Source organism: Haematobia irritans, chromosome 1 (genome assembly GCF_050003625.1).
Source record: "Haematobia irritans isolate KBUSLIRL chromosome 1, ASM5000362v1, whole genome shotgun sequence".
Taxonomy (NCBI): Eukaryota; Metazoa; Arthropoda; class Insecta; order Diptera; family Muscidae; genus Haematobia; species Haematobia irritans.
Window position 1 is genome coordinate 85,534,346 of NC_134397.1, and position 27,535 is coordinate 85,561,880.

At 36.6% G+C, this 27,535-nt stretch overlaps 1 protein-coding gene across 3 annotated transcripts in view; it reads right to left on the reverse strand.

Moving 5' to 3' along the window:
- Positions 1–12,298: 12,298 nt before the first annotated feature.
- Positions 12,299–27,535, reverse strand: part of stac (C2 and C2B_Munc13-like domain-containing protein staccato) — a 197,861-nt gene continuing 182,624 nt past the window's right edge. For all 3 annotated transcript variants that reach the window (XM_075291047.1, XM_075291049.1, XM_075291050.1), the window contains one exon: positions 12,299–12,513. In XM_075291047.1, coding sequence (XP_075147162.1) covers positions 12,422–12,513 — 92 coding nt within the window. In that variant the 3' untranslated portion in view covers positions 12,299–12,421. The remainder of the gene's footprint in view (positions 12,514–27,535) is intronic.

Consider the following 27,535-nt stretch of genomic DNA (forward strand, 5'->3'; position numbering starts at 1 on the left):
CCTTACCAATTCACTATTAAATTATAAGCAGAGGAGTAATAAAAATTATTCCAATTATTCTGGGGCTATTCTGAAATTAAAGATTTATTTTTTACATTAAAAATATTAAATTGGTTTCCAAAAAAATTATTAAGGAAATAATAAAATAAGGTATTAAAACTGTGTTTTTGGTGATTTAAAGATCATAATAACGTAAATATTTTAGTTAAAAGAAAGCCAATTTTTTAAAAAGAAATTCTCTATTAAATTATACGCTGAAATATAACAATTTGTCCGAATCCATCTGAAGTTGCTGTGAAATTAAATATTTTTTACAAGAAAAACATTAAAATGGTTTCCAAAAAAATAATTAACTAATAATAATGTGAATAAAAACATCTCTTTAAAAGAAAGCCACAAGAATACTTACCAATTTACCATTAAACTATAAGTTGAGATGTAACAATAAACTTCCAAATTCATCTCGGATTACTCTGAAAATGAATATTTATTTTTTACATGGAATAATATTAAATTAGATTTCTATAAAACAATTTCAATATACATACACCCAAAGAAATTTGTTAGTAGGGACAGCAGAAAAGTCTGCTAAAACAGCAGAAAGTCTGCTGAAAAAGGGACAGCAGTCACTGTTTGCTGAAATAGCAAACATTTCCTGCTATTTTTGAAGCTCGATTACTCTAAAACATGTTTTATTTTGGCTAAAAAAAATAAAAATGTCAATTTAGAAGCTATCCTAACATAATTAAAACAATATTTTATGAATATCTATAGTATGTGACCAAAAATCTGAATATTTATCGAATTGAGGCATAACAGCAAACAAAATGTTTGCTGATCGTATTTAGGAGCTTGTAAGTATAATACGGTGCAAAAATATACCAAAAACTACTTTTGGTTCTTAAATATGCTTTGGGGAAAAATGTATAACCTAAAAATTTTATAAATTGTTGTTCATTTGGCCCTGAAGTGCAAAAATATAACAGCAGACATCGACTGCTGTTTTTAGCAGACTTTTTTCTATGAGTGTACTTTCCATGTACTCACCATCGTACATCTCATCGCTAAAGTATTAATATCTCACTTCAAAGGTTTAATAAGCAAACGCTAATATATACCAAAATATTCCATACCTATATATTCCCGTGTTGCATACCTGCTAAAAAGATGCAACAGACCACGCCAACTATACAACTAAAGCATGCCAAACAAAACCGGGCAAAACCCAAACATTCCTACAACAACAAAAACACATGTGCCTTTATTGAAAACAACACCTCAACCAGACAAATAAACCATACGCGAATAACAAACACACACACCCACACAAATCACTGAAAGAACAAAAATAAAAACAACCCCACGCTCAGATATACACAACATACCCATTGCATTGCTCTCAATGCATGCTCTCACTTGTGAAGTTTCACAAAATATTGGGTATACGCTAGTATAGTATAGGATACTGTAGTAAGAACTATTTAATAAAAATCAATTTAAATCCAGTACGTTTGCATTTAAAACTCCAACATTGACATAGATTTTAAATTTCAATTTTATTGAATAGAAAAATTTGTTTTCAATAAGTTCAATTTCTGTGCTTGATTGCTTTAAAAAAAAAAATACCAAAGAAGAAACAATCAAACTGGGCTCATCATTAATAATATTAACAATAAAGCTTATTGGTGAGTTAAAATACGAAAACGGGATATATAAAATTATAAAATTTATATTTTTTTACAGTCTCGCATAACTTGAAAAATAAGTTTATCAGCGGCTGTGGGTTTGTATCCCGCAGCCGTAGCACTGTTGAGAAATTTTAAATCAATTAGTACGAGACTCCGTATATCAATCGTATGGTGATTTAGATATTGTTGCTGGTTACAAAAAGGAATTTCGAAACTCGTGTCGAAATTTTGATTGAAGGAAATCTTCCTCTCGTCACAATTAATTTGTGTTACTAACTGCTGCGAGCGTCAAGCAAGAGCTTATGTCCTAGTCCTCAGACCTGCTTATTGCATTGTCTAAAATTGGACCCCTAAATATAATATAATTGGAAATTTGGATGCTGGGTTTTATCTAGCTTAATTTATAGAAATTTCTTACTCCATTAGTCTAATTCTAATTTTTTTATTTGAACCACGATATCAAGCGCTTGTCATCGTTGGATTATTATGTAAGTATTAATTAATTTATTATCATTAGAAGAGAATTTTGTACACATCATTAAATATTTTATTAATTCACATATCATTATAATATAATACTTAGTTTAGCTACTCATTTATAAAACCTAGAGACATAATTATCTTGACCGACACTTATTTTGAATGGATTTAAAATTGTAATCAGGGATCCGGAGCGGAGCGGAGCAAGCCCTTTTTTTGCCGGAGCGGGAGCGGTATTTTTAAAATCCGGAGCGGAGCGGGAGCGGAGCGGTTTCCAAATGAAAAACCGCTCCGCTCCGAATAAAATATTACTTGAATGAAATGTGTAACTTTGAAATTACACTGTGTATGTAATTTCAAATTTAGCTAGTACTTAGCGTAGTGTGAGTAAACGTTTAAAATGTACGATATGTATTTTTGTACGTACGTACATTGGGGAAAACACAACGTGTTTTTTAGTAATTGTTTTCAAAAACGGCAAATGTCAAAATATATATCTAGTATGTGTTGTAAAAGTAACAACAGTACTTTCGATCAATTTCATCCCGTATTACTACAAAGATGTTTGTAATGAACGTCAAATAAATGCAATTAAACGATCTTATTTATATTTAATTTTTTAGTTTTCTACACTGAAAAAAATATTGTCGTGAAGTCAAAGATTCCATGTCCTTAGAATAAGAATGCAAATTTTGCTTAACATGGAAGACGCATTTCTCTAAAATAAAGTTTTTTTTTCTTGTCCAAAAGGTAATAAACTTTTGAATGAAGTTGTAATGTCCTTATAATTAAGTGATTTTACTTAAAAATGTGTATCATAACAGGAAAGATACAATTTTTGAGGTAAGGTAAACGTGACTTTAATAATTAAGAAAAAATTATCTTTAAAATTAATAAAATTGTCTTTAAATTTGTTTCCTTTTTGCATCTTGCCTACAAAGCAAAAAATCGTTAAAAAATAAGACATGTTTTTCAACACTTTATTTCAAAGACGCTTTTTACTTGAAACATAGCATAATTTCTACTGGAAGTCGAGTCTTAATATGGAAAAAAAATAACTCGTTAACTCGTTTTTAAAGGATTTTGATAACAACTGACGAAAAAAAATCTAAAAAAATTAAAAATTAACATTTGCTTCCTAGAAGCAAGTACATAACCCCCAAATTTAAAAGAGAATTACGTCTTTAAAGTATCCTTACTTGTATTCTCCGCTTCTTTGGCTCGGAATTAATACCCAAACTGTTAAAGTAAAGACAAAATCTTTGGAACCGGGCATGCTTTTTTTCATTCATATTTGCTTTACTATTGTACTATACCTAGCATTCTCTTATTTCTGATATTAGTTCTCGAAAATTTAATTAAAATTATGGATAGTTTCAATTTTGGTTGAAAAATGTGCGCATATACATTTATTATACAATAAAGGGGAAAAAAGCGAAATTAGGTAACACTAGATCTGAGTAAGAATATTCGTAGGTATACCACGGACTGATGTCGATGGAGGTTGTTGCAAACATAAACATACACACACACACATTACAAATATAACAAAACCTCTTCTCTACGTCTGTTGCAAAACAAAAAAAACTTTCGGAGAGTAGTTACTTATACTTATATACTGTATAGACTTTCAATTCCAATCAGCGTTGCCGTTTTGGTCCGATCGGACCAAAATTGGTCCAAAAGATTTCTAATTTTTAAATTTAGTCCGATGGTCAGACCAAACAGAACTTGGTCCATTTTCATAAATTTGGTTTCTATCACATATTAAATAGTAGATGGTGCACCGCAAAGAATATTGTCGGGAGGCCAAATATTTCACATGCTTAAAATACGAATACGAATTTTGCTTAGAATAGAAGACGTATTTCTCTGAAAGAAAGTTTTTCCTTGTCTAAAAGTCTCTAAACTTTTCAATGAAGTCTGTTTGTCCAATGAAGTCTGTCGACATAAAAATGTGTATCCTAACATGAATGCAAATTTCGTTTTAATGAAGTCAAAATGGATTTAATATTTCTGAAAAAATCTTCAAAATTAATAAAATATTTCAACACATTGTTTTAAAGTCATTATACCCTAAACCACATAGTGGTTAGGGTATAATAAGTTTGATCTGTCGAAAAATGTGCCTACAAGAAATATTGATTTTAGACCCCATAAAATATATACCGATCGACTCAGAATCACCTCCTGAGTCGATCTAGCGCTTGGCGTCCGTCCGTCCATCCATCCGTCTGTCCATGTATTTGTTGTTCACAGGATTTCGGTCGCAATTATTAACCGATTTTGATGAAATTTGGTACAGGGAGTTTTTTTGGGCACAAGGACGAACGTTATTGAATTTGGAAGAAATCGGATCAAATTTAGATATAGCTCCCATATATATGTATTGCCCGATTTCGACAAATGGGGTCACGTTGCACTTTTTTTACTAACCGATCGTCGTCAAATTTAGCACAAAATAATCTTTTGTATCACCCTTTAAGTCTGAAAATTTCATCGAAATCGGTTCAGATTTAGATATAGGTCCCATATATATGTATCGCCCGATTTTGTCAAATTAGGTCATAAAACCCTTATTTATCAACCGATCTTACTCAAAGTTGGCGAAATGTAATCTTCTATAGCACTAACTATATGTGCAAAAAATCATCGAAATCGGTTCAGATTTAGCTATAGCTCCCATATATGTACCGCCCGATTTTTCTAAATAAAATAAAACTCAATTGAACAAATAATACAATGTTTGTACTATAATTTTCTCGAAGAGGAGCGTGGAGCGGAGCGGAGCGATTTTTTTTTCTCGGAGCGGAGCGGTTTTTTTTTCTCCGGAGCGGGAGCGGAGCGGAGCGAAAAAAATGGACCGCTCCGGATCCCTGATTGTAATACAATCGATTTTATCATGAAGTTCTAAATTCCTTTTGTTTAGTTTTCTCGAAAGTGAATATGTGGAAGGATAGTTTTGTGGGCTGCCAAAAGTGTACGGTGGTCAGCTGTGGCAGGAAGGGTCGTAAGACTACTAGAGGAACGTTGAGTAACACCATAATTTTCCTCAACTAAATAAAATAAATTCAGTTACGCGACGACACCTTAGTTCTTTTATTTTTTTTTTGTTTAAGCAGTTCGTGTCCTTCAAATTTGTTTAAGCTACCTAAAATCTTTTATGTTTTGTAACCGGACGCGGATATACCTTTTTAGGCAAGAACACCCCCCATTTTGAACTGAGCACGGCTGGTATAATAGGTAGCAAAGTCCAGAAAAAGGGTATGATCGGTCGGAGAGTGGGTCGTTACACACTCCCAAACAAAATTCAAGTAACATTATCACATTCCACTTTGCCGAGAAAGATCTCTGTACTACGCATTAGTTCATCGCATCTGCTGACAATTTAATCTAAGAACAATATTCGTAAAGGCACTTCAGTTTAATAACGATGAAAAGTTTAACTTAAAATTAACAAAACCTTCATGAAATCTTATCAACCCATTTTGGACAAAAATGTCCATAAATTTAATTACATGTAAACTAAAAATATTACATTGAAAAATATTCTACCAACAATTATTAACTATAGGAATTGCCATAAGAAATTGCTATGCGCTTTCAAGTTCATTTTTCATAAAAATTATTTTCTCATACAAAAAAATCTTATAGTAAATTGCACCTATTATTTAGAAAGAAGCTAAGAAAACTTTTAAGGAAATTGCAATCGTATTTTGTAGGCCATGAACTAAACGATTACTATTTAAAATGTGTAAAATTTCCTTTCGAATAGTTAATTTTCGTTGAAGATACGTAAAATGAACTAAAATTCTGAAAAATTCTTGTAATAAATTATTGTAAAAATCTTCTTAAATTTACGAGACACTTTTTTTGTGTAATATTACTTGTATTTAAGGAATCAGAAGAAAGGAGTGCTCAGTAGCCGCTTCAAAAAAACTGCAACAAAGTCAATGCAAAGCAGAAAGAGTGACGTTTTTTTATCACTTTGCACATGGTACTTTGTGTTAACCAAAGTAAGAAGTCGTACCCGGCATTATGGTGGAATGTGCCACTATGCTGGAAACTACCAATGGCCAAAAGGTTCAACGTTCAAAGGTTCAGCTGTAAAATCTAAAAAAAAAAATCTTTTATCGAGAACATATTTAAAAGCTACTTTTGACAGACGAAAATGTCTTTTAAATCTATAGATGTTAAAAACACAATTAGTTAAAAGCACTTCCTTAAAAATAGAATCACTTACTCTACTTGAGACAATGCTAAAAGACCGCTTTTGTCACGAGTATTTTCCTTATTAATGCAACTTTGTATTCATACTCTGAATCCGAATATTAGCATCACGATATTTTATTCAACCGTCGAACTGAACGGACGTGTTTTCTAATAGCGGAGTATTTCATCGTAATAAGTACTTATTACGAATTTCACGTGTGGTGGAAATAATAAACCACCATGCAGCGAAATTCAAAGTCATCCACTGGGTTGCAAACTTCAGGGCCCAGTGGACGGGTAACGACTGAAGTTATAAATTTGGGCAGCGACCAAGAGTCAGGCCCAATTAGTCGACCTGTAGACGGGTCGACTGGCGGTGACTTTGGCAAGTCGAACCTTTTCTAAGGTGACGACATCAAAAGGAGGCAATCCCTCTCGAAAGAGATTCAAGGAACGAAGAAATGTTTTTTTTATCCTAAAGAAATTAGGATCAGTCGACCCAAGCACGTTGTCGGCTAAGCAAAGCGATTCCTTAAAATGGAAAAAGGGAACGATCACCGGATGAGCTGCCATCCTCTAAACGGGATCAAAGATCGTTTGTCTCAGTTGCAAAAGACAGCGTTGTGATGGCTATAATTAATAAAGGAGCAAGGCAAAAATGGGGGAAATTGAGAACGCGATGTCTGGTGTCTACCCTGAGGTGCGAAAAAAGTTTCCCGGACCAAGTCCTCGACAGCAAGATGCTGGATGGTATCAAGGACGATATAAGTTAATAGCTTTTGCGGACCAGAGGTCTATGGATTGCTTCAAAGCTGCATTGATGCTAATTGGTGAAGTTTCGGAAGGAGCCGCTTTGGAGTTAGTCGATAAAAAAAGACATACCGGCTAAACCTAGAGCACATGCATGGATACCGGCAAATCCTTCTGATCCTGAGTCAATATTAGAGAGACTAAAAGAATGTAACCCAGATCTCCCAACCGCCGATTGGAAGGTTAGGTTGAGGTGGATGGACCAAGACGACATGCGGTGTTTATATTAAACATAGCGTCGCTGCCACATCTAGCCCAGACCCAAGGACGTGTAAGTTATGGCTTTCATGATATCCATATGAAGGTATACAAAAGCGATCAGCCAAAGGATTCCGAAACGGACAAGCCTCTGGTAGAGTCAGCAGTGAAAAAATCTCCTAGCGAAGCCGAAGGAGACATAAAAACAGCAGACTATGGCGAAAATCATATGCGGGAAGTTTCTACAGGCTCAAACCTCACCAAAGCTGAACCGCGGATTGTTGCGAGAGTCACCGAGATCTGTGAAGAGGAAGCCCTTGATGACTCAATTGAAGCGGCTGATGTGACGGTGTTTGAAAATTTGAATGGTTCTACGTTTTCTCCAGATAAATCTTCACCATTGTAAGGCGGCTTGTGCTGCCTTAAAAGTTCTCCTGATGAAAGGAGACATAGATATAGTTCTTATTCAAGAACCATACATATATAAGAACAAGATCTGTGAATTAAGCACTCTGGGTTTCAAACTTTTGCATAATACCGGTAACGATATAAATCCAGCATGTATAATTGCTAAAAACGAACTAATTGTTTCTGCTTCCTTCATTGAGCAATGCAGACACTGTCGTAGCCAGTCTAGAGACATCCAAATGCAAATATTGGGTATCTTCGGTCTACATGGGACATGATAGGGAGATGCCACCCTGTGCCGTTAAGACATTATGGGATGCGATGCAAATGCACATCATAGTATTTGGGGAAGTAGTGATACTAATGCAAGGAGAGAGTCGCTAATAGAGTTTATTTTGCGTACTAACTGCAATAAGGAGAGATGCACCAACCTTCGTCACCAGAAACAGACAAGAGGTTTTGGACGTCACGTTGACCTCTCCGGAACTGAAAGTGATTGTTAGAATTTTAAAACAGTAGGCTCTCAAATTGTTCTAGCAAAAACACATGCACTTTGCATAACGCAGAAAATGCCGTAGTGCAAACAACGAGGATGTATACAAAGGTACCGTTAGAAATTTACAGATAAACAGGTTTTGTGTTTTAAATGCCTTATAAATTAATTTCGTAGATGTGAATAACGATGTGCATGTGGTTTCGATCGGACATCATGACAACACAGCAAAAACTATTTGGTGGTGTGTAGGGTGACCTATTGACTTTTTAAAATCTCTGTAACTTTGTTTACGAATATAAGTAAATACTTCAAAAGCAAAAGTTTCATATTTTGTTAAGATCTTTATAATGGTTATCAGAAATGGGCAGCATAGCGGTATACGAAGCGAAATAAAAAAATTAAAAATCAAATTTGACATCGGAGACAAAAATGACCAATGCACAAAATATAGGCCCTGATCAACCACGAACGATACGCGTTTCTTTTCGATCGGACTTCAAATGACGACACAGCACAATAAATTGTATTTCGGGGGGTCGTAGGGTGCACGAAAAAAAGTTTTGGGGTTCTGAAATTGTCTTCGAATATGCTACAAATCTTGGGGGTGACCGCATCAACTTTTTTTCGTGACCCTATCTACTGTGCAAGATATCGAACACGCAGTGGAGCGGATTACTAAGGCCTTCAACATGCACTGAAAGCTGCTTGCCCTAGAGGAAAGCCAAGGGGGAAAAATCGTCCGCCATGGTGGACTACGGAGTTAAGTAATATGAGGAAATCCTGCAGGAAGCTCTTTAACAAAGCAAATTCCACAAGAGCTCCGGAGGATTGGGACACTTATAAGATGAATCTGAGAGCATATAAACGAGAACTGAGAAGGTCTCAACAAAACTCTTGGGATGATTACTGTAGCAGTATTGAGAATACGTCAGAGGCTTCCAGACTACGGAAGGTACTAGCATCCACTTACACCGCTCCAGCTTTCATTAAAACATCGGAAGGAAATTGGACAACGTCCAGTGAGGAGACGTTGGAGGTACTTTTGGACACATACTTCCCTGGAAATCAGACGGTTGAACCATGTTCTGGCGGTGTAACAGAGGCTCAGCGGTCATTTCCTATCGAGGAAATTGTGTCGGAATCTAGAATAAAATGGACTTTAAATAACTTTGGATCATTCAAATCCCCCGGACCTGATGGAATTACTCCGGCGGAATTAGAAGCAGTGGCTGAAAGAATTATCCCCTGGTTGACGGTAATATATAAACGATGTGTAAACTTTGCATATATTCCAGAAAAGTGGAGAGAAACAAAAGTCGTCTTCATACCTAAAGCGGGAAAAGCCTCTCACTCGAGTGCGAAGGATTTCCGACCAATCAGCTTATCCTCATTCCTACTTAAGACCCTGGAGAGGATGATAGGCATGTATCTTAGAACTAGCGTGGATTCAAGTTTGCTCTCGGAACGACAGCATGCATACTCGAAGGGCAGGTCTACTGAGACCGCATTGCATGAACTAGTCAGCTTTATTGAAAGCTCACTATCTGTCAAAGAATACACAATTGTGGCGTTTCTAGACATCGAAGGGGCGTTCAATAATGTCCATCCGAGCTCGACATTTATTGGACTGACAACTCTGAATGTTGATCCAGGTATACTTAGGCTGTTAGACGAACTTCTAATAAAGAGACGTATTTCAGCCACACTAGGACAAGCAAACATACAAAGGTATGTGAACAGAGGCACTCCCCAAGGAGGAGTTCTATCACGTCTTCTTTGGAATGTTGCTATAAACAACTTTCTGGTTTCCCTAGAAAAAGAAAGGATAAAAGTGGTGGCATACGCAGATGATGTGGCGCTAGCAGTCAGGGGAAAATTCCCATCGACAATCAGAGATATACAGAGAGCTCTCCGGATGACTGAGAAATGGGCGAAAGATAATGGACTTGGGGTACATCCAGCAAAGGCAGAACTAGTCATGTACTGCAAAGATCGCAAAACTCCCACGGTTAGGCCCATTTCCTTAGGGGGTATTGAAATTCCCTTTGGTGAGTGTGCAAAATACCTTGGCGTTATTTCGGACAGGAAGCTGAATTTTAGGCTTAATATTGAAGAAAGAGCGAGAAAAGCCACGGTACCTTTGTACTCGTGCAAAAAAGGCAATAGGGAAAAAGTGCGGACTAAAACCAAAAATTGTGCATTGGCTATACACGGCAGTAGTTAGACCTATAATGCTATATGGTGTTGTAGTCTGGTGGCCGGCACTTCAGAAACCGACTTGTTTAGATCAAGTTCAGCGTATGGTGAGCTTATGTATCTCAGCCGCATTTAGTAAGACAGGAACAGACTCCCTTAATGTCATGCTGCATCTATTGCCTTTAGACAGTTTGGCCAAACAGTCAGCTGCAACAACGGCTGTGCGGTTGCGCGAGCTATCGCTGTGGTCGGAAAAAATGTACGGTCACAGTTCGGTCCTCAAAATAATGCCAGATGTGCCTAACGTAGTGGATTACACACTGGCAAAACCACTTTTCGACAAAAAGTTTCAAACTCTAATTCCCAACAGTGAGGCGTGGTGTACACAGACCCCGAGGAATAAAAGATATATAGATTTCTATACTGATGGCTCCAAATTGAATGGACAAGTGGGGTTCGGAGTATATTCTAAAGATCTGGAAATTCGAATAGCGAAAAGATTACCTAATCACTGTAGTGTCTTTCAGGCTGAAATATTGGAAATAAGAGAAGTGGTGAATTGGCTGAGAAGTAATGTTCCAACAAATATTGGCATTAATATATACTCAGACAGTCAACCTGCAATAAAATCCTTGGACTCTGTGTTCCTTAACTCGAAAACGGCCATAGACTGCAGCAAATCTCTCAACGAGAAGGCTGAGCAGTACAATATTCACCTAATATGGGTGCCTGGCCATAGGAACATACCGGGGAACTGCGAAGCAGATGTGTTAGCAAGGCTAGGAACTACCTTGCATATTCCAGGGGAACTAGAATCTGTTGGTATGCCTCTGGCCACCTGCAAGCTCTTACTGCGTGAGAAGGCTGTTATGATGGCCAATATTCGATGGGAGAATTGCAAGGGTTGTAACGGCACCAAGCAAATATGGTCCCATTTAAACTTAAACCGCACACTAGATATGCTAGTGTTCTCAAGGCGTCAGATAGCACTCCTGATATCTGCTATAACGGGTCGCTGCCTGATAGGCGAATTTGCAAAAACTATTGGTGCGAAGTATAATGACTATTGTATAAGCTGTCATGATGTAGAGGAAAAGGAATCAATTAAACACCTCTTGTGTGAGTGTCCTGCTTTTTGTGTAAGGCGTAAGCGAATCTTAGGAGCATATAGCTTTAGATTACTGGCGGACCTGGAAAACGTTAACTTAAGCAGTTTGTTAATGTTTTTGGAGCAATCTGGTTAGTTCAACAAAAGTAAATAATAGAGAAGGTTCAGTGGTTAAGACTTGAAGTGCCCATATGTAATAGGTACTTTTAGTTAAATGTGGTATCACAATGGGCTGAATAGTCTAAGTGAGCGTGAAATTTAATCGGGCTGCCACCTTAACCTAACCTAGCATCACGTACCATGTACAACAAAAAATGCTTTTTAATTTTTTTCTTTAAACCTGGAAAGTCATCCTTATTTTTTGTACACTAACGTCATCCTTCGTCATTTTGACTACGGCTTTTTCAAGATGCTATAATTTGCATCGGGAGCAAAAATGAGAACCAAAATTGAGTTTATTTCCTTATTCAATTTGTTTTTAATTAGTAAAAGACAAAAAAATTGTTATATTGGTATAACTTAAATTTCGAAAAATTTTGGTCCAAAATAAAATGTTGTTGCCGCTACTACAGTCGTACACGTTTATAGTGAACACCGAACTACGAATATAATGATCTAAACATCCAGCTTCCTCGGATTTCGTTATAACAGTATTCGATTGAGTATGATTGAGAGTACAACGAGAAATTTAAAAGAACGATGTTGTGAAATCATTTACACAGATTTTATTAAGAATGTATTGTCGCATATCAAATAATATTGGACATTGTGGAAATATAAGCTTTTAGTAATGAAATACAACGATAATTAAATGTTTATCCAAACTCATGAATGTGATTTATTTTTTAATTTCTTCAAGAAATCCTTGGCCTGTTTGTCCCCCTGACGATATTCCAGAGCCCGTAGTGTTTCAGAATCTGAAAATAAATATAAAAAAATTTTTGTTTAATATTTTGTAAAAAATTTATTTCTAACACGATGAAGTAAATATACCATAGAACTATCAATAGAATGTACCAACATTACTCACTATTATCTAAACAAATGCAATTACTCAAAATTATTATTTATCTTTTTTGGGTAATTTTCGTGTAGCTTGTGGCCAAGAGCAAATGAAAAATGCCGGTGTAAATGTTTTTCATTTTGAAATATTGCTATTATTTCGCACCTTCGGTGATCATCTTCAGCGAAATTTACAATGTAATAGCCTTTCTCCTTACAAAGCATATAGACATGAGCTTTGTATGTTTGCACAGTACAAACCAATTTTGTTTGAACAAATTTTGCTTCAAGCTGAATAGGTTTGGCAGTATATGTTATAAAGGCTATTTTTTTAAAGGTGTGATTAAATGTTTGAAATCGTATTCCAGCCGCAGTTTCTTCCGCTATAAAATTATTTAGTTGATTTTTGGGCCAATCTTGGCAACATTGTTGTTTTTCAGAAGCGTCCACAAATGTTCTATGGGTCCAAGGCGGCACTTTTGTACAAGAGCCACGACTGACATAAACATGATTTATGTTTTGGATCATTGTCCTGGTATAGCTTATATTTATACCTTTGGCAATTATCTGGATGAACAAATTCAAATTTTGCCTGGAGGATTTCCGGGACATCATCAAAGCAGAAGCCGCACTCTGGTGGAATAGACTAGGTGGAGCCCACTTTCCCAGCGGAACTCGCAGACGATGAACGCCGTCGAATTTAAGACCTTAGTTATCATAGCCACCAATCTTTTTTACGTTGTCAATTATAATTGTAACTTAATAATGAATAAAAAATAAAATAAATAAATAAACCCTGGACAAATAGAAGTGAACACGAATTCTTGTTTGTTATGTTGCATTAGAACCCTAACCACTGACCTGTTTTGAAAATTACAAGAGAATGAACAAACTGATGTGAAGTTCTCCTTTATACCTTTGAGAAAAGTGCTTTCGATCAGTGATATGAACATTGAACAACTACAACCAAACAAAAGCTTTCACATCTGATTTGTCCATTCTATGTGTTGTCAACATAACAAAAGTTAAATGCAAGAAGGGATTATTTTCAATATACGTTACGTTACGTTACGTTAAAAGATTAAAATGATATTTTTATTGTTGTTTTTGATTTCAGCTTAAAACCATGCATTGACTAAACTACAAGTGCAGCTTAACCAACAGAGGAAAAGAATGTTTGTCAAATTTATTTGGGCAAAGCCCTATAGACTGCAAGATGATTGGAAGGACGCACGTTTCGGAATTATCACATTCCTCATCAGCATCCTCTACTTGCAGCAAAACTATCAACCATTTATCAGAATAAATTCAGGCAGTTCACTAAACCGAAAAGTGAACCACACTTGAACCTTCCGAAAAAAGGGTTTACATGATAGCCGGCTTATGTCGAAATAAATTCGTACAAACATATCTCTTTTCCTTTGCCACCGTCAAATCATCGATTTGAGTGCAGTTGGCTGGGTTTATTTTGAGCGTGCTTCCTCTTTTTTCATTCGTTTTGTTTTGTTATTGTTGGTTTTCTTCTTTAATCATTGATGTTGTTTTTGATTTCAGCTTAAAACCATGTAGTCTATGCATGGTTTTAAGCTGAACTACAAGTGTAGCTTAACCAACAGAGGAAAAGAATGTTTGTCAAATTTAAGCTGACATCAAAAACAACAACAATGATTAAAGAAAAAAAAAACAACAATAACAAAACAAAACGAATGAATGATATTTTTAGTTAAAAGATTAAAATATACTTTACGTTAAATGTGCAATTACAAAATGTAGAAATCGATATTATTGAAAGATATGCAACGTATATCGGCTACAGACCCCCTTGACTCGAGCAGCACGTCAACAAAATGCGTCAGTGAGTCTTCATGGGCCTTCCCCTTTTCCTCATGGGTAAGACGGGTGCTGGTGTTTCAGAAAAGTTACTTCCTCGGTAAGATGTCAAAGCAGAAGTATGATATGATAAGTGTGGCCACCTATTTTCCGTGCAATCACATATGGGCCATCACGCTTGGGACAAAATTTGAATGATACAACTTTAGATGCGTTGCTTAGGACATGCGTGGTAAACAATACTTGCGATCCTATATCAAATGTTTTAGAACGTCGATTTTGGTTTTATTTTTATCCTGAGCTTTAGCTTCAGCTTCTTAAGTTTTCAGACTCGATAATTGCTCTAACATTGTGTTTAACATCGTATAGAGTTCGCATCTGTCTTCCAAAGGATAGGAATGATGTGCTATATCCTGTGCTTTGGCATTTTGATACGTTAATGGCGAACCTAATTGCAGGCAAACAGCGTTGCCAGGGGTCATGACGTTCTTGAACCATTATTGCCAACTGACAGTTTAGATCCCTATTCTTTCGCTCTACAGTATTTGCTTCCGGATGGTAGACAGGAGTGACAATCTGTTGCATGCCTAGACAAAACGTGACTCTGCATCACCGCAGACAAGAATTGCACACCGTTATCAGATTTTATGCGACGGGGTACGCCGCACAGTGGTTCCAAATTGTTTTTTTTTTTTTTTTGGAAATAATTCTGCAACTTTTGAACGGATAAAGATATGAACATAACTTTTTCATTGTGTGAAAGCTGAGGTGTTCTCTAAGTTTGCAAGTTTCTCTAAGTTTGTGAGTCCCTAGTGAGTCCACGGGCTGACATGTAGGCGTTGAAGTTGGTCACCTCGGGGTATCAAATTTTGTTTTAGCTGTAAAATCCGCAATTGTGAACCGATTTTTAAGATTTAATAAGACTCCTCGTGCTTTGTATGGATCTTGTATGGACCTAGAAGCCAGAGTTTTACTAAGATTTGCTTTGCACGAGGAGTCTTATTAGTAGTACAGCCAAGAGTGGAAATCGGTTCAGACTTAGATAGCTACACCCAGAGAAAGGTTTGGTTGAAATTCGATCACGACAATAAAAAGATAGTTGAGGCCCATTAGTTTAGTTGTATGAACCATATGTCAGTTAAAGGGTGTCAGGGAGCCACCGTGGTGCAATGGTTAGCATGCCCGCCTTGCATACACAAGGTCGTGGGTTCGATTCCTGCTACGACCGAACACCAAAAAGTTTTTCAGCAGTGGATTACCCCACCTCAGTAATGCTGGTGACATTTCTGAGGGTTACAAAGCTTCTCTAAGTGGTTTCACTGCAATGTGGAATGCCGTTCGGACTCGGCTATAAAAAGGAGGTCCCTTATCATTGAGCTTAACATGTAATCGGGCAGCACTCAGTGATAAGAGAGAAGTTCACCAATGTGGTATCACAATGGACTGAATAGTCTAAGTGAGCCTGATACATCGGGCTGCCACATAACCTAACCTAACCTAACCTAAGGGTGATACGGTCAAAATTTGGTCAAGGGAAAAACGCGTGTAAATCGGTGAAATCGTTTATTTAAAAAATCAAATTAAATTTCTTTTTAAGTTCAATTAGTATAAAATTCAGGAAAAATATTCAGTTAGGCTTTCGCTTTTCCAAATCCGAATTGCCGGGCCTCACGCTTGACACCTGCCATCAGAGTTTGTACAGCCACCTTGTCCACCTTCTTCGCCGCAGAAAGCTAGTTTGCCTTGAACTGCTGCTCGTCCTTAGCAGTGTTTTTGGTCTTCTTTAGGTTCCGCTTGACAAAAGCCCAGTATTTCTCAATTGGGCGGAGCTCTGGCGTGTTGGGAGGGTTCTTGTCCTTGGGAACCACCTGCACGTTGTTTGCGGCGTACCACTCCATGGCCTTTTTACCGTAATGGCAAGATGCCAAATCCGGCCAAAACAGTACGGAACAACCGTGTTTCTTCAGGAATGGCAGCACACACTCTTTCACGTAAATTTCTTGGTTGACAGTCCCGGAAGCTATGAAAATGCTGCTTTTCAAGCCACAGGTACAGATGGCTTGCCAAACCAGATATTTCTATGCGAACTTTGACAGTTTTATGTGCTTGAAAATATCGGCTACCTTTCCCCTTCCTTTTGCCGTATAAAACTCCTGTCCCGGAAGCTGCTTGTAGTCGGCTTTGACGTAGGTTTCGTCGTCCATTACCACGCAGTCAAACTTCGTCAGCATCGTCGTGTACAGCCTCCGGGATCGCGCTTTGGCCGTCGTATTTTGTTTATCATCGCGATTTGGAGTCACTACCTTCATTTAAGTCGATAGTCCGGCTCGTTTTTTGGCTCGATGCACGGTTGTAGACGATACACCCAGCTTATTTGCGGCATCTCGGAGAGAGAGGTTAGGGTTTCGCTTGAAACTACCGGCAACTCTCTTTGTCGTCTCAGCGGCTTCCGGTTTTCGATTTTCCCCCGATCCAGACTTCCTGGCTGTCGACAAACATTCCCCAAACACTTTAATTACATTTGTAACGGTTGATTTGGCAACTTTTAGCGATTTTGCCAGCTTTACGTGCGAGTAGTTCGGATTTTCGCGATGCGCGAGCAAAATTTTGATACGCTGCTCTTCTTGCTTGGACGGCATTTTGACAACTGAAGAGTGAATTCCAAAATCAAAATCGGAGCAACATTCTACACACACACACCTTCAAAATGAGGGGTGTTCAGGTTTTTTAAATGCAAAATCGAATTGACCTAATTTTGACCGTATCACCCTTTATTTCTTTTATTTAGTAATTGGTATAACCAATAAAATATCAATACAGACAAATGCTAGTACTCACGACCAAATATTGTTTGTTATAAATCTATTAAATAAAATCAACTTTCATTCTGTTCCGTACTGTTGTGTTAACAGATTTATTTTTTAAAATTGCCTCGAAAACCGACAGAAAGTTTGTACTATAAATAAATTGGTTGTGGTAACAAATTTGGTAGTTATTAGTGGGATATGTTGCTGCAACATATATTTGGAAAAAGTGTCATGTCTCGAAAATTAATTGAAGACAAGGAAAATTCCAAATAGTTTATTGCTTGAAAAAGTTGGGAAATTATGGAAAATCCAGGAGCTTGCGCACAGTTATAACTACTTTATCGAAAGGATTGAAGGTCAATCCTTTAGATAGTCCTTCCTATACCAAAGGTAATGCCCATCAAAAAGTTAGTGTTGAAGCCAAACAGCCGAACTCTGACTTTGTGAGAGTCCAACTTTTAAGCTTCGTACCTCAAGTTCGGACACCAAGTATAGTCTGTTCCAAAGGGTAGGTAAAATAATTATTCAAAACGTCTGTAATATGAACAAATTATTGAATTTCAGTTCACCCATCATGCAATGACCGGTAAAAATCCAAAATTTGATCATAGGAACTGTCAACAAGACCACTTTCTTTAGTTGGATCATATTATCCTAGAAAACAGGAATATTTGCAAATGACAATACATGTAAGTGTTAGACGGTAGAAATTGTTGTAAACATTTCATGGTTCTTAGTTATAAGACCAACCCCAAATTAGATCCTTGAACCGAACTACATTAGATTGGATGGAGAAATACGACTTCTGTCTTACGAGAAACAAATATACGGGCAGCTAAATCCACACCCTCAAAAAAAAATCGCTTCTTTAACATATGTTCCAAACATATTTTGCAGGAAGCACATATATGATTGGATACTGCCGAAATATTAATATGTTTGTTTTTTGTGAACATATTATATGTTTGGAAGCATTTTGAGCCCAAAAATATTATATGCTTGGAAGAATTTTCCCCAAAGAAGATTGTGATCATTCCCTCACATAATTTTCACTTCCACGAAATTTTTAGTTCTTGGCACCTTTTTCTGTAATACAAATAATGTTGAAGAAATTATTCAATTTTATAATTTTTTTTTTAATTTTACCTTTCGCCTGGGCGGAGAATCGAACCGAGGCCCATACAGTTTGTAAGCCAACACACTATCCACTGGGCTACGTAGTAGTTACAGTCACCAGTAGACAATTATCGTTACAAGTTACATTTATATAGCATACTTTGCAGCGCCCACGAGCCCATGCAAACATAACATTATTTAAAAGAAACATACATTTGTTGGCCACGTGGAGCAGTGGTTAGCATGTCTGCCTTGCATGCAAAGGGTCGTGGGTTCAATTCCTGCTCCGACCGAACCAATTTTTTTTACAATTTAGACATTTATACTATATTAAATTTTTATAATGAAACTTCGAAATGTGGGTTATTAAAAATTTACAGTCCCCACATACATAAAATTCTCCTCTCAAGGCGAAAACACATGCTGTTTTTTATCAAATCTCTATGCTCTTGGTTCCGAATGTCTATTCTCTTTACTCCGAATACTCATTCTAATATTCAAATTAAATAATATTTAGACTTAAGCATATAAAATATTTGGCCTTATCATAAAGCAGTTTTCCGAAACAACATACAACCGTTTCAAAGAAATTGTAAACATATATATGTTTGCTCGAAATTTGTAAATTTATATATGTTTACATTCACACATATTATTTTTATGAAACATTCATACCCCAAACATAATATATTTTAACATATTAACATATGTGTCCCAAACATTTAGTGTTAGTTTAGGAACATTACATGTTGGCACTTAAATATATTGTGTTTAAAAATTGTGCCCGAAACACATTTTGTTTATATCGGAACATATGAAAAACATATTTTTCTAACAGTGCAGTGAACTCAGGATGTGAATCAAAACCGACCAGTGAATTCAACCTGGAACCAAGAACTAATAATTCAAGTAGGCACGCAAATTGAAATTATGATCGCCTGACCAAATAGTGGTTCAGTGTACAAACCGGTGGTAAATTTATTTCAAGAATTATATAATTAGTTTCAAATAAACAATAAATATACTAACGAAAAATTTATTGCATTTAATTTTTGGTGTAAAGTAAATTGTAAAATATTGGTTGTTCCAATAATTCAACAGACTGCTATGTCAGACAATTATTGGTTGTTCTACCTAACAACAAAATGGAATGGTTGTGATACCCAATTTCAATTGGTTGTAGTAACAAATAATGTAGGTTAAATTCTGATAGTAGACGGAACCAAATAATTTGGATGGCAAAAAAATTGGTTGACACAACAAATTTGTTTTCTGTGTGTAGATATATATCTATTGTCCGATTTGACATGACCAACGGAAACTAAATTTTCACTCCGAGACTACAGTTTCACTCCGATTTACTTGAAATTTTGTACAAGTAGCAGAATTAGCATTCTAGCTATGAATGCCGAGTTTGGTTGAAATCGGTTCAGATTTAGATATAGCCCCCATATTATATCTTACGGCCGATTTGCACTTATATGGCTCCAGAAGCCAGGATTTTTCTCTTATTTACCTATTTTGCACATGGATTATATTTGATAGTATCGTCAAGTGTGCCAAGTTTGATTTAAATCGGTTCAGATTTAGGTATACCCCCCATATAAACGTACATTTACCGAAATGCACTATTTCACCCGAGTTAGCGAGGTTTAATGCAAGTTTTTGGCACATTTTTCTAAGCAAAGGCCTATGTATATCGTTGGAAAGGTATTTTAGAGGGCTTTTTTGTAATCGAGGAAAGCAAAAATTAATAAAATTAAACGTTTTTGGGGCAAGTAACCATTTTTTTTTTGGGAATTACAAATATGAATTGAAATCTGTATAACTTTTGTGGAGTTTACAACTTTTAATCTAAAGCACATAGGTACAGAATTTTTATACCCTTCACCACTACTGTGGTACAGGGTATAATAAGTTTGTGCATTTGTATGTAACGCCAAGAAGGAAAAGTCTGAGACCCATCGTTTAGTATACCGATCGTCTTAGAATTAAATTCTGAGTCGATTTAGCGATGTCCGTCTGTCCGTCTGTCCGTCTGTCTGTCTGTCTGTTGATGTATTTTTGTGTGCAAAGTACAGGCCGCAGTTTTAGTCCGATTGTCCTAAAATTTGGTATAGGGTCCTGTTTCGGCTCAAAGACGATCCCTATTGATTTTTGAAAAAATCGGTTCAGATTTAGATATAGCTGCCATATATATTTTTCACCGATCTGGTCAGAATTGGCGTGCATATCAACCGATCTTCCTCAAATTCCGTACATCCGAATATTTTATGAGTCTCGAAAAACCTGCAAAATATCAGGCAAATCGGTTCAGATTTAGATATAGCTCCCATATATAGCTTTCGCCCGATTTACACTCATTTGCCCACAGAGGCCAATTTTTTGCTCCGAATTAGTTGAAATTTTGCACAGGGAGTAGAATTAGCATTGTAGCTATGAGTACCAAATTTGGTTGAAATCGGTTCAGATTCAGATATATCTCCCATATATAGCTTTCGCCCGATTTACACTCATATGACCGTAGAGGCCAATTTTTAACTCCGATTTAGTTGAAATTTTACACAGGGAGTAGAATTAGCATTGTAGCTATGCGTGCCAAATTTGGTTGAAATCGGTTCAGATTTAGACATAGCTCCCATATATATGATTTTCTGATTTCGACAAAAATGGTCAAAATACCAACATTTTCCTTGTAAAATCGCCACTGCTTAGTCGAAAAGTTGTAAAAATGACTCTAATTTTCCTAAAATTCTAATGCATATATATCGAGCGATAAATCATAAATAAACTTTTGCGAAGTTTTCTTAAAATTGCTCCAGATTAAAATGTTTCCCATTTTTATACCCTTCACCACTACTGTGGTACAGGGTATAATAAGTTTGTGCATTTGTATGTAACGCCAAGAAGGAAAAGTCTGAGACCCATCGTTTAGTATACCGATCGTCTTAGAATTAAATTCTGAGTCGATTTAGCGATGTCCGTCTGTCTGTCTGTCTGTCCGTCTGTCTGTCTGTTGATGTATTTTTGTGTGCAAAGTACAGGCCGCAGTTTTAGTCCGATTGTCCTAAAATTTGGTATAGGGTCCTGTTTCGGCTCAAAGACGACCCTATTGATTTTGGAAAAAATCGGTTCAGATTTAGATATAGCTGCCATATATATTTTTCACCGATCTGGTCATAATTGGCGTGTATATCACCCGATCTTCCTCAAATTCCGTACATCCGAATATTTTATGAGCTCCCATATATAGCTTTCGCCCGATTTACACTCATTTGCCCACAGAGGCCAATTTTTTGCTCCGATTTAGTTGAAATTTTGCACAGGGAGTAGAATTAGCATTGTAGCTATGCGTGTCAAATTTGGTTGAAATCGGTTCAGATTTAGATATAGCTCCCATATATAGCTTTCGCCCGATTTACACTCAAATGACCACAGAGGCCAATTTTTTGCTCCGAGTTAGTTGAAATTTTGCACAGGGAGTATAATTAGCATTGTAGCTATGCGTGCCAAATTTGGTTGAAATCGGTTCAGATTTAGATATATCTCCCATATATAGCTTTCGCCCGATTTACACTCATATGACCGTAGAGGCCAATTTTTAACTCCGATTTAGTTGAAATTTTACACAGGGAGTAGAATTAGCATTGTAGCTATGCGTGCCAAATTTGGTTGAAATCGGTTCAGATTTAGATATAGCTCCCATATATATGTTTTTCTGATTTCGACAAAAATGGTCAAAATATCAACATTTTCCTTGTAAAATCGCCACTGCTTAGTCGAAAAGTTGTAAAAATGACTCTAATTTTCCTAAACTTCTGATGCATATATATCGAGCGATAAATCATAAATAAACTTTTGCGAAGTTTTCTTAAAATTGCTCCAGATTTAAATGTTTCCCATAGTTTTTTACTAACATTGTGTTCCACCCTAGTGCATTAGCCGACTTAAATTTTAAGTCTATAGATTTTGTAGAAGTCTATCAAATTCTGTCCAGATCGAGTGATATTTAAATGTATGTATTTGGGACAAACCTTTATATATAGCCCCAACACATTTGACGGATGTGATATGGTATCGAAAATTTAGATCTACAAAGTGGTGCAGGGTATAATATAGTCGGCCCCGCCCGACTTTAGACTTTCCTTACTTGTTTCTTCCTATATTTGTAGAATTTTGTAGTGATTGCAGTTAATAACACTATAATAATAATATTAAAAAAAATTAATAACAATAAACGGACCCTCTGGTTCAAAATACTGACCCCACATTGTTAAAATTTTGCAAAAAAAAAATAAATTGTGGGGCCCATATCTCGCAAACTATTAAATATATTCGCACACGAGACATTTTTTGAAGGGTTTTACAAGTTTTACCCAGCAAAGAAAAAATCATCAAAATCGGTTCACTTGCCGAGGTGACCAATTTTCAATGCCTACAGGTCAGCCCGTGGACCAACTAGGGACTCACAACTTGCAAACTTAGAGAAAAACACCTCAGCTTTCACACAAAGAAAAAATTATGTTGATATCTTTATCCGTTCAAAAGTTGCAGAATTATTTCCAAAAAACGATTTCGAACCACTGTGCGCCGTAACGGAGAAATATTTCCTCTTCGGCAGTAAATATCCATTTGTAGCCTCCATCGGTTTGTGGCAATGAACATTGGGCCAAATGACCGAAATCTCACGCATAAAATCAATTTTTGATCTTGTGAAAATAAAACATTTGGTGCTACGAAAAAGTTGATAACACATTACCAAAAAATCCAAAATGGCAAAACAATATGGCAACCCGTTTGGCCGTTTCAGGCCGACGAAGTGGCAACTCTTTGTTATTGAGTTTTTTCTTGAGTTATTGAGTTTTTTCTTGAAAAAGCTTTAAAAGTTATAAACTTAATTTGAAATGTAAAAATTAAGTCAAGGTATGTACTTTTAGTAAAAATTAACAACGATTGTAAATATTGTTTGGCTATTTAAGAAAAATGTGTGACAAAAAGCATATTTTTTCTTTGCTTAATATAATGTATGTCCCATATTGTCTGGAGTAGAACTTACTAACTTGGAACGTATTGGTAGAGTTCTATACTGCGTTAGAAAGGTTGAGATGTTGTCTTTCTTGCAAACATAAATTTGTCTGCTTATAGGTGCTAATAAAGGTACCCCATTATAATTATGGTGTTACAAAGAAATTATTAAATATTGGACAGAAAACAACTCCCAGTGCTGTAATAATAATGCAAAAACATTAAAAAGAAAGAAGTCTACCATGACAACTTGAAGAAAAAAGTAAAATAATTGTGCAGGGAAATAGAATGAAGTAGCATTACTTTGTTTAGATGAAACACCTTGACAAAACAATGGTAACGAATAAGAAATTTGGGTAAATTTGCATATCTACCATATCATTAATAATAAGTATATAAAATCAAATGTCGTCCTGGGTCTCTTACTGTAACTAATTCGTCGACACAGGTTCCGTTACTTTGCTAAATCATAAAGCTACTATTTAAATATAGACTTACATATAGCAGAGGTAGTGAACGTACAGAAGTAATATGATCACTTCAAACATGTTTCAAGAACAAAATGTTATTTTCGGACTGGGGACGCAAAAATGTTTTTTTTTTTACTACAAACACATACAGGGTTGGCAAAAATCTGGATATTTTTAACGAATATGTTCCCATTTCCACATAGTGCTGCAGAAATAATGGTATTCAAAACTTTTAGCTAAAATGAGGGTGTAAGAGATTGAATTGAACTAAAATTGCTGAAATCATATACACTCTAAGGTAGTGCTCAAGACACACTCACGACGGAAAAATCTTACTCACGCACACTCACGCACGATATTGTTTGGTAGGACTCACGCTCACTCACGAAAAGAAAATTTGTACTCACGCACGAAAATATCGTGACTCACGAAAAATGCCGTGACTCACGAAAATATCGTGCCTCGCGAAAAATGTCGTGACTCACGAAGAATTTTTTGAGTAATTTACCTTAGCGACGTGTCTGAAGACATGAGCATTATTAAAATCGAGAGCGTTATTACACTCTTAACATCCCAGGTGTTACTAAAATTGTAAATGAATTTAACTCTTAAGCGTTTTATGTTGGTGAGCGGGATTATTTTCGTGAGTGTAAATCTTTACTCACGCACACTCACGAAGATAATATTTTCGTGACTCACGCTCACGCACGGCATTTTGGTTTGTTAATCACGCACACTCACGCTGTTCCCATGAGCGTGAGTCACGAAAATTTTCGTGTCACGTGCACACCTCTAATCAAGAGTAACAATGTGCATCAATTCTAATCTAGATTTTTAGTTTCCAATGTTATTACATATTGATATATTTAATTTGGTGTATGATAAAAGTGGTTGAGTCCGAAATATTGATCATACTTTATTCTCACCCCCAGTGGTACATGTACAAAATTTCAGAGCTCTAGGCCCTTCCTTTGGGTTGAAATAAGCCCTTCATTTGAAAGTGGGCGTGGCAGTGGGCGGATCGGTCCACAATTTTTATCAAACTTTATTCTCATCCCCAGTGGTACATGTACAAAATTTCAGAGCTCTAGGCGCTTCCTTTGGGTTGAAATAATCAAAATTTTGGACCGGTTCAAAATTTTGATTATACTTTATTTAACAGCCTAAGTATACCTGGATCAACATTCAGAGTTGTCAGTCCATTTAATATCGAGCTCGGATGGACATTATTGAACGCCCCTTCGATGTCTAGAAACGCCACGATTGTGTATTCTTTGACAGATAGTGAGCTTTCAATAAAGCTGACTAGTTCATGCAATGCGGTCTCAGTAGACCTGCCCTTCGAGTATGCATGTTGTCGTTTCGAGAGCAAACTTGAATCCACGCTAGTTCTAAGGTACATGTCTATCATCCTCTCCAGGGTCTTAAGTAGGAATGGGGATAAGCTGATTGGTCGGAAATCCTTCGCACTCGAGTGAGAGGCATTTCCTGCTTTAGGTATGAAGACGACTTTTGTTTCCCTCCACTTTTCTGGAATATATGCTAAGTTTACACATCGTTTATATATCACCGTCAACCAGGGGATAATTCTTTCAGCCACTGCTTGTAATTCCGCCGGAGTAATTCCATCAGGTTGTAAAATTTTCCTCCGATGTTTTAATGAAACCTGGAGCGGTGTTAGTAGAAGCTAGTACCTTCCGTAGTCTGAAGGCCTCTGACGTATTCTCAATACTGCTACAGTAATCATCCCAAGAGTTTTGTTGAGACTTTCTCAGTTCTCGTTTATATGCTCTCAGATTCATCTTGTAAGTGTCCCAATCTCCGGAGCTCTTGTGGACTTTGCTTTGTTAAAGAGCTTCCTGCAGGATTTCCTCATATTACTTAACTCCGTAGTCCACCATGGCGGCCGATTTTTTCCCCTTGGCTTTCCTCTAGGGCAAGCAGCTTTCAGTGACATGTTGAAGGCCTTAGTAATCCGCTCCACTGCGTGTTCGATATCTTGCACAGTGCTCATATTTGTCTCTGGCATTTCCGGTATCATCAAATTGAACGATTCCCTATACCTATTCCAATCAGCTTTCCTAACATTTGGCGGAAATATGGTCTTTGAAGTACGAACAGCCAATTTGAAACTGATGTAGCGATGATCTGAGAAGCTATGTTCCCTCAGAACTTGCCACTCAGATATCTTATCATTCAGTTCCGGAGAGGTCAACGTGACGTCCACAACCTCTTGTCTGTTCCTGGTGACGAAGGTTGGTGCATCTCCCTTACTGCAAACTACCAGGTTAGTACGCAAAATAAACTCTATTAGCGACTCTCCCCTGACATTAGTATCACTACTTCCCCAAATACTATGATGTGCATTTGCATCGCATCCCATAATGAGTTTTGTCTTTGTTTTTAGTGACTCCTCAACTAAGGTCTTAACGGCACAGGGTGGCATCTCCCTATCATGTCCCATGTAGACCGAAGATATTTGCATTTGGATATCTCTAGACTGGCTACGACAGTGTCTGCATTGTTCAATGAAGGAAGCAGAAACAAGTTTAGTTCGTTTTTAGCAATTATACATGCTCGATTTATATCGTTACCGGTATTATGCAAAAGGTATAATACCACTTTAAAGGAAATTTCAACAGAAACGACAGTGATGCGGGACATCAGGCTCCATGGGAAGGAGCCCTGATCAGGGTTGGCCTGTCAGAAACTGTGACTTTTGCAACATACATTTCCGAGGGTATAATACGTATGTCGCAAAAGTCATAAACATACTGTAGAAAACCTAATTTTGAATAGTAAAAATTATGAACATTTTTTAATTTAGTTTGGCTCCATGATTAGGGTTGCCAGATGATGGTTGCCAAAATCCGGTACATTGCGCCGTACATTCCGGGATTTGTCGGGACAAGTAAAAACAGTCACATTTTTCGAAAATAGTAGTCCATATTTTATCACTTGGTATTTCTTTTGGTAAATTTGCATAAACGCCATGTCGCAGTTGTTATTTCCTTCAGACTTTGAAAACCCTGAAACTTTTCCCCAAGATGGCTGCGATGATTTTATATCAAGTTGTTTCTTGAAAGTCTAGAAATTTGGGTGTCGCCAATGACAAGAATTTGGGTATATTTCACAGTGGGGACTGTTATAGTGTCACTAAAGAGTCTATGGTAGTGATAGGGATAAAATTGATTTTGAAATGTTGGCAGGGAATACAGACTTGAGTAGAGTTGAACACTAACCGTGAACTGATTATAATTTTTAAAAACACATTTGACAGAAGAACGTGAATTTAGAATAAAATTAGAATAGAATAAAGAGTGACAGATGATGATTCGAAAGACAGTGATAGTCTTTTGATTTGTTTCTGTTAGTCATCAATCAGATTGAATGAAATGGCAAAAGAAAAATCTGACAGGCAAACGTACATATTAAAAGTATGAAAATCCAAAACCAAAAATATTTTTGAAATCGATTTAATTTCAAATCGTTTTCTTTTCTAAGAAATGGGAAAAATTAAAACATATGCCTGAGCAACTGAATTTCCGGGATTTTTGGCAACATTTGTGAAAGATACGGGATACTTCCTGGTGGCTAAATTCCGGGACAAACCAGGCGAATCCCGGCCATCTGGCAAGCCTATCCCCGATAAAAGGAATGCAGTCGCTGTCAGTTTCTACAGAAAGTTT